This window comes from Polyodon spathula, chromosome 17, assembly GCF_017654505.1.
Source record: "Polyodon spathula isolate WHYD16114869_AA chromosome 17, ASM1765450v1, whole genome shotgun sequence".
Classification (NCBI taxonomy): domain Eukaryota; kingdom Metazoa; phylum Chordata; class Actinopteri; order Acipenseriformes; family Polyodontidae; genus Polyodon; species Polyodon spathula.
In genome coordinates, this window is record NC_054550.1 from 18,036,355 (window position 1) to 18,044,137 (window position 7,783).

General features: G+C 39.7%; 1 protein-coding gene across 4 annotated transcripts in view; it reads left to right on the forward strand.

Moving 5' to 3' along the window:
* LOC121330047 (synaptosomal-associated protein 23-like) overlaps positions 1 to 6,713 on the forward strand; it is a 15,067-nt gene extending 8,354 nt beyond the window's left edge. For all 4 annotated transcript variants that reach the window (XM_041276286.1, XM_041276285.1, XM_041276289.1 and 1 more), the window contains 2 exons: positions 4,019 to 4,171; positions 5,319 to 6,713. In XM_041276286.1, the coding sequence (XP_041132220.1) occupies positions 4,019 to 4,171; positions 5,319 to 5,403 (238 nt within the window). In that variant the 3' untranslated portion in view covers positions 5,404 to 6,713. The remainder of the gene's footprint in view (positions 1 to 4,018; positions 4,172 to 5,318) is intronic.
* Positions 6,714 to 7,783: the final 1,070 nt, after the last annotated feature.

A 7,783-nucleotide genomic window follows, 5' to 3' on the forward strand; every position in this document is an offset into this window, starting at 1 on the left:
AAGTTATTGACCCCTTAGTTAACTCAACCCAATTTTAAAGGGATAATTAGGGTCAGCTGTTTGAATGTTTTGGTTAACAATTAGGCCTGATTTGGGCCAGCCCTGCCCAATATATATCTGACTAACTTTGGCCCTTACCATCAGAGTGAAGTTATCAGCACACACGTTCGAGTGGCACATCGTGCCACAATCAAAAGAAATTCCTGAAGGAAAAATAGTTGTTGATGCCTATCAGTCTGGAAAGGGTTACAAAGCCATTTCTAAGGCTCTGGGGCTCCACCAAACCACAGTCGGAGCCACATTGTCCAAATGGAGAAAGTTTGGGACAGTAGTGAATCTTCCCAGGAGTGGCCGTCCTGCCAAAATCTCTCCAAGAGCAAGGTGTAAAATCGTCCAGGAAGTCACAAAGAACCCTAGAACAACATCCAGGGATCTGCAGGCGTCTCTAGCCTCTGCTAAGGTCAGTGTTCATGACTCCAGCGTCAGAAAGACACTGGGCAAAAACGGGATTCATGGCATAGCAAGGCGGAAACCATTGCTCACTAAGAAGAACATGAATGCTCGTCTCAAGTGTGCCAAAAAGCGCCTGGATGGTCCTCGAGTTCTGGAACAATGTTCTATGGACAGATGAGTCAAAAGTGGAACTTTTTGGCAAACATGGGCCCAATTATGTCTGGCGAAAACCAAACACTGCATTCCACAGTAAGAACCTCATACCAACGGTCAAGCGTGGTGGTGGTATTGTCATGATTTGGCGATGCTTTGCTGCATCAGGACCTGGACGACTTGCCATCATTGAAGGAACCATGAATTGTGCTCTGTATCAGAGAATTCTACAGGAGAATGTCAGGCCATCCGTCCGTGAGCTGAAGCACAGCTGGCTCATGCAGCAAGACAACGATCCGAAACACACAAGCAAGTCTACATCAGAATGGTTGAAGAACAAGAAATTTAAAGTTTTGGAATGGCCTAGTCAAAGTCCAGACCTAAACCCCATTGAGTTGTTTTGGCAGGACCTGAAACGAGCAGTTTATGCCCGAAAACCCACAAATATCACTGAGTTGAAGCAGTTTTGCATGAAGGAGTGGGCCAAAATTCCTCCACGGCGCTGTGAGAGACTGATCAATAACTACAGGAGACGTTTGGTTGCAGTTATTGCTTAAATGTGGCGTAACCAGTTATTGAGTCTAAGGGGCGAGTTACTTTTTCACACTGGGGTATTGGGTGTTGCATAACTTTCTTTAATAAATACATGAAATAAGTATCTAAATTGTGTGTTATTTGTTCACTTAGGGTCCTGAAGCATTTTATTTATTATATATATATAACACAATGCACAATTATATATAATTATATATAAATAAAAATATGCTTTGGTTGTTCAGATGTCTGTGGTGTACTCAGTAAAAAAACAAACCAAAAAAAAAAACAAATTACGTCCGACTGTTTCTCCTTTCATTATACTATGTAGTGTTTTGAACACAGCTCTCAGACTGCTGCGGGGCTTCTAGGTATGAGTATATCTCCGGTCCTTCCAGCGTTAAAGCCTGTGTAACACCAGAAACGTTTTGGGCAAACTTCCTGCAATTTGTAGCTTGAACTATTACCATGTGAATAGTTCAAGCTACAATACCTGGACAGTCTTGGGTTGAGCTTTACCTTAAGCTGCTTGATGATGCTCTGTAGAATAGGTTTTTAAAAAATTTAAATTGCTACCTGGTGTGTATTTTTTGCTACCTTGAAATAATTACCCTGCAGGTGGCATTCTGTTTAAACTAATGTGGTGACCTTTGCCTTTTTTGTTTGTTTTTAAATATAACTTTTCTTTAGAAATAGCAGCACTTCATGCATTACAATACCATGCTATGTTTTGGATGCATGGTAATTGCATGTAAATCATGCTAAACATGAACCCAGTTTCAGCTGGGGATGCACAAGGATGTTCTCTGTATGTCTTATCCTGGTGGGGGAGCTTCTTCTAACAAACTGGCAACCCACCCTGGGCACTATACTATACCAGCATAGGTATAGAAGATATTTTTGTGGTTTATATGCACAATTTAATAGAATTGATTTGAAAATCAGGTGTTTGTGATCACAGACCGGGGAAGTGCTGTTTTGTTATTGTTAATAAAGTACCCTTTGAACCCGGACCCTTGAGCATGATCTCTACGGTTCATTTTGATTTAGTGTGGCTCATGAAAAATCTGCTGAAGCCCTGTCCAAGTGTGTGTGCTGGTGGGGGTGAACAACAGTGTCACAAGGGATCAATGATGATGCCAATAAAATAGATTTTGAAGCCCTGATTATGACTACAAATAAACTGTCGGTGCCCTAGAAAAACACTTACGGGTCATATTGATAAAGCATTTACCCAAGTGTTAAATTTAACATTTCTATTTAATGGTGTTTGCAGTCATTTAGAGTTCAGCGTGATTGCAGGCATCATATAATAAGATGTAAATTAAATTTGGGCTGTCAATTAATTGTAGTTAACTTCTGCGATTTAAACGTTAATGTCTTTGGAGATAGTTAGTTTTTATTTTTATTTTTTAAAACGCACATTAAGTGCACCCTTTTGGCATATTGGAATTCATTCCCTGCGGCACTATTTTAGTATACCGGAGAGCCTGTAATGCAATGAGTGCAACTGGCGTTTACATAGAGATTAGTCATGTAACTGCATTATGGAGCCAAGTACTAAAAGTGAAGGACTTTGTGAATGGGAAGTTTATTTAAAAACAACTTTGACATATCTAAATTGAAACTTTCAGTATCACAAACATAATCTGAAGCAGCACCTGCGTGCTAAACATGCATCCACTTCTCAAAATACACTTGCTAGCAACAACACAACAAATGAAACTTGTCAGTTTTGACAGAGTACACTTTTAGATACAGTCGGTGATGCCTCGGGAGAAGTATTAGAATAAGCTGCTGTTCCAATTAAATGAGAGACATTTGAGACAACCTTGGTGAAAAGAATAATAATTAAATCACATTATGATTAAGTGCATAATTTAAAAGTCAATTGTTTTTTTTATTCCTAAACGAAATGAATTGCTGTTTCTACTTGAATTAAAATTACGTCTTATTACAAGGCGAGACCTCTATGATGTTGACATGCCAAACTTAAAATACATTTTAAAAAGAAGTGTAAAAAGCTTTGTGTGTGGCCCAATACAGTGAGTGCTTGTAATAAATTCTCTGGGCTCTTGTCATTGTGCAGTTGCTCAGTAGATTGTGTACATGGCTAACACTGTCTGTTCTGATCTTTTCATTGCCACCAGTCTCTTCTCTTTGCTCTGCTGCTCCTAACTTGTGCTAAGCCTGTGTTGCTAACCTCTGTGGATTGGCCCCTAATTTGGGATCTGTCGGCTTGCGGGACTCCATCTGCTGGTAATCCGCCTGTGCTGTCGTCTGTCTGCTGAGTAGGTGACAATCATATCTCTACAAATAGTTCACACTGTGTGCTCTGTTAATGAAACTGAAGTGCCTGTTTTCTGCAGTTGATTTAAGAGACACACACGTGCAAAACTGTGAGGATTACTCTTGACCACTGGTAGCTAATTTCATTTGACACTTGAGCCAGATTCAAACCCTGGAATAGCTGAGAGGTTGGTGAATTAGCTCACTGTCTCCTCTTCTAATATGGGTTTAACCCAAGTATGAAGTCTCCAAAATGCAAAATTATGAGAATTTAAGTCTTTCAGCCATTATACAACTTTTCAGAATGATAGCCCCTAAATAACGTCAGTGTCTTGCACTAAAAATGAAATACAAACTGGCATTGATTTACATATTTATATATTGATATTCGTTTACATTTCTGCAGTTTTGAGTTATTTGGTTTACTTTTCATCGACCTGTATCGGGTCTGCAGTGTTGATAGAATTAATAGCACTAGTGATAGTCTTTGCCCTTGACCACTCTATGGTGTCTGATGGTAACTTCATCATCACTGCAGCATGTTTCTATTGCTGTTGCTGCAAAGCTGACCCTGCTGTGTTTCCTGCAGAGCAAAGAACTTTGAGGTGAGCGACCACTACAAGAAGACCTGGGGCATCGGCACAGAAAGCTCTGCAAAAGTGGTGTCCAGCCAGCCCTGCAGCACCACCCAGAATGGACAGCAGACCTCCTCGGGAGGGCCAGGGGGACCCTATGTCAAGAGGTATCTATCACTGCACTGGTACAGAGTCTAAAGGTTCAGTTCTATCGATACACTGTCAGCTGGCTCTGTACAAAGAGATGTTAATATAAGGGAACTTAACAAAACACAGAGGTTTGCATCCTGGCTATGAAGTCACCGGTCTTAGCTGGGGATTCTGGATGGAGCGTTACATTGGCAAGACAATAGAAATGTGTCATAGTAGCGTATCTTTTAAGCTAGTTGAAATATTTCAGTAGTTGATATCCTGTTTATTTAATGTTTTACATTGCTACTTAAAAAAAAAAAAAAAAAGCAAATAAAACAAAATTTATTTTGCAAGTTCACAATAGTAAAGACAAACAGTTTTTCATGTTTTATTAATTGTATCATAACCTGTGTGGGAGGTAGGCAGCCTCATTGGGAACCTGAAGAACATGGCATTGGACATGGGCACTGAGATTGAGAAGCAGAACAACCAGATTGACCGCATCATTGTGAAGGTCAGGCGATTTCTGCTGTGCCCTCGTGGGGCACAGTGCCCAGGGGATGCACTTTAAGGATATCAATTTACTCTCGTGAAGTACTAAATAAATACATCACCACTTTGGTAGTACGTGTCAAGTAACCCTCTTAAAATGCCAATTCCGAATGGTTGCTAAATAAGGCAATTGAGTCCACAATTGCAGCACATATGTATTGATAACTTTTACAAAATTTTTGTTGATATATTGAACTTGGAGAAATGCATGCTTATAGTCCTTTTATATACAAACCTGGAATTCAGTTGCTTTGAACTCGCACAAAATACAGAGACTACTCCTGGGACAGCCGATTAGTAGTTTGTCTTCTACTGAAAGTTAAATGAACGTGGGCATAGTAATTCATATTGGTGTATTAGATTAGTTTAATGGTCTGCTGTATTGAGTGGTTACCATTCATAAAACTGTATACAGGGTTGTAATTGCAGACATTTCATTTAGGGAGTTTCTTTGATTTTGCATGACTTGTATTTGATTGATAGTATTCAGAGTGACAGTAATACAGATCTAATGGCAAACAACAAAACAAATCACATGTTTCATTTTAAAAAGGGGAATTCAGTACAGAGCAGTTAATACAACTGATACAATTGTGCAGTTTAAGCAAGCGTTCATTATTTGTTTTTCAGGCTGAAACAAACAAAGTGCGTATTGATGAGGCCAACCAGAGAGCGAATAAACTCATCAAGTAGTTGGAGAGCTTCTGTGGTGTGAGGGGGAGGGGGGGGGAGCAACCTTTGACCCCTCCTCCTGGACCTTGACCATTCTCCAGCTTCCACTTCAGTCTGGACTCTCTTCCTACAGGATATCTAACCCCTCCTCTCCTCCTTTACAAAATCAAGCCAGTGTGCTCATTTCAGCGATGGGATGTGTGAAGCTGGCACTAGGAATGGCAGGGCAGTTTGGGATTGCCTTTCAATCAGAACAAGAATTTACACGAGTCACAGCAGTGCTTTAGAAACGGGTTTGTGTTTCAGAAATACTAGCGCTATTGTTTTCAGTTGCAACACTGGAGATGGTAGAATCGGTGTGCAGGGAAAGTGCTGCTCCATCTTTTTCTTTTTTACAGCAAGGGTTTATAATTAAGGGATGTGCAACCTGAGGCCTGTGACCCCTACACAAGCCCACTCTGCAATGCTTGATTATGTAATGCAAAGAAGCAAAGGTGAGTGAATCTGGTCAGAACTGCTAGTAACCAATGCTAAGATGGTTAAACATGTTTTGGCCACAACAAATATTCAAAAACAAACAAGAAAACAGACAGTTTTATCTAAAATAACACATTTATTACAACAATTTCAACTCTTTCCATGGAGCCATAATGTAGCTGTGGTTGCTCACCCCTCATTATTAACCAGTAGTCTGTTTAACTGTCTGGGATAATAAGATTTGCTGTTCAGGGCTTTTGTTTTAGTACCTGTTAATAAACTCATTCAAATGGATGTAGTTCATTTGCTCTATTCAGTGCTCTATTGCTTCTGTCACACAAGAAATAAGTGATGTCATTTAAAATATCCATCCCTTGGTGCCTTGCAAGAAAGGATGGATATACACTCCTTGCTCTATTAGACTTTGTTCCCTTCACATTATCTTCTAGGTGTCCCAACATTTCCTTTCCGTCAGAGCATTGAAACAGTGCAGCCTGGTCCCGGGCTGGTCATTTACATGTTGGGATTGAGAGAGGCGCCCCGTTTGTAAAGTAATACAAAAAAAAAAAAAAAAAAAGCAACACGTCACAATGCTCTTGCACAGTAACCCCTTGTATACAGATTCACCAATCACTGCTCTCCATGTGTCCTTCAGCTCAGTGTCAAATCCCCTGTACCCCTAGAAGACAGTTGGGTTGCTATTGTACTATAAAGGGAACCCTGAAAATTTGCAGTATATTGTTTTAAATTAATGTAATTGTATTTATTTTTTTGTTTTTGTGTGTCCTATTTTGGTTTGTTTCCCAATTTAAATGAAGGCTTGCTTTTGTTCTGCGTTCTTGCCCGTGTGTTGGGGATTCTCCCAATAGTAATACATGGAACACAGCCCCCATCCCCAGCCTGGTTTAATGGTGCAACAATTTCATGATTTATTCTTCAGATGGATGGGATGATTAGGGTTAACTAGCTGGGGTTATATGGCTATTTCCTGCAAATAACGTTTCTGTGACTTTATACGTTCAATAAAATCAAGTTTGTCCAGTCTGTTCAATGTATTGCAGTTTTTCAGTGTATCGTTTGCCAAAAGTTGTCAATACAGTAAGTAAGCAATCAATACAGTAAGATGTACATTTTTTAGGGGCAATTTCAGATTGTCACACTTATTACTGTAATCTCATTAAATTGTGCACTCCTATTTCGTATAAAAAGAAAGTGCATGCATTTCAAAAAATAATTTCTCGTACTTGCTGTGGCAAAGTGCCTGCCCCTGTATGTATTTTACGTTGTGTGTTCGGTGAGTGGAGAACGGGATTGGAGATCGAGGTAATTGTAATAATAATAGTTAAAATAGAAGTTCACTGTGTTTTTTCTGTATAGTCTGTTTTGTTTGTCTTTTTGTTTTGGCTACGAGTGCCGTGTCCTGTGCTTGTTTGTCTTACAACCTTTTATTTTCTGTCTGTCTGTCCACTATTAAATGCTGAGCGAGACCATTTGCTCCGCTTCACCAAACTCCATCTCTGTTTATTTCTTGGTTTCTGGTCTGAGTCACCCACTACAGCTGTCTTTGTGACACTTGCACATCATTCAGTTATGTTTGTGTCTGCAGTAGCTTCAGATGTTACCAGGATGCTTGTGCTGAATTTGTTGGTAACCATGATGTCAGTAATTTAAAGAAAGCCTCAGTCCTCCCACATTTATGGAAGTCTGTTTTACAGCATTTAAAAATAATGTTCTTTGTGTAGAGTAGGAATAGGGTACCTTTTTGTTTGGTGAACCGTTCAGGTTTTTGTTAAGCTAATAGACCTTTGGGTTCTGCACAGAGTAACCTCTCCTCTTGCAGTCTTTTGTATGACTGTGTTTTATTGAATGATTTTTACTTGTTTTAAAAACAATGATTTTAAAAAGTAGCTGTTCGATCCCAGCCGCTCCCATATCCCTGCAAGATT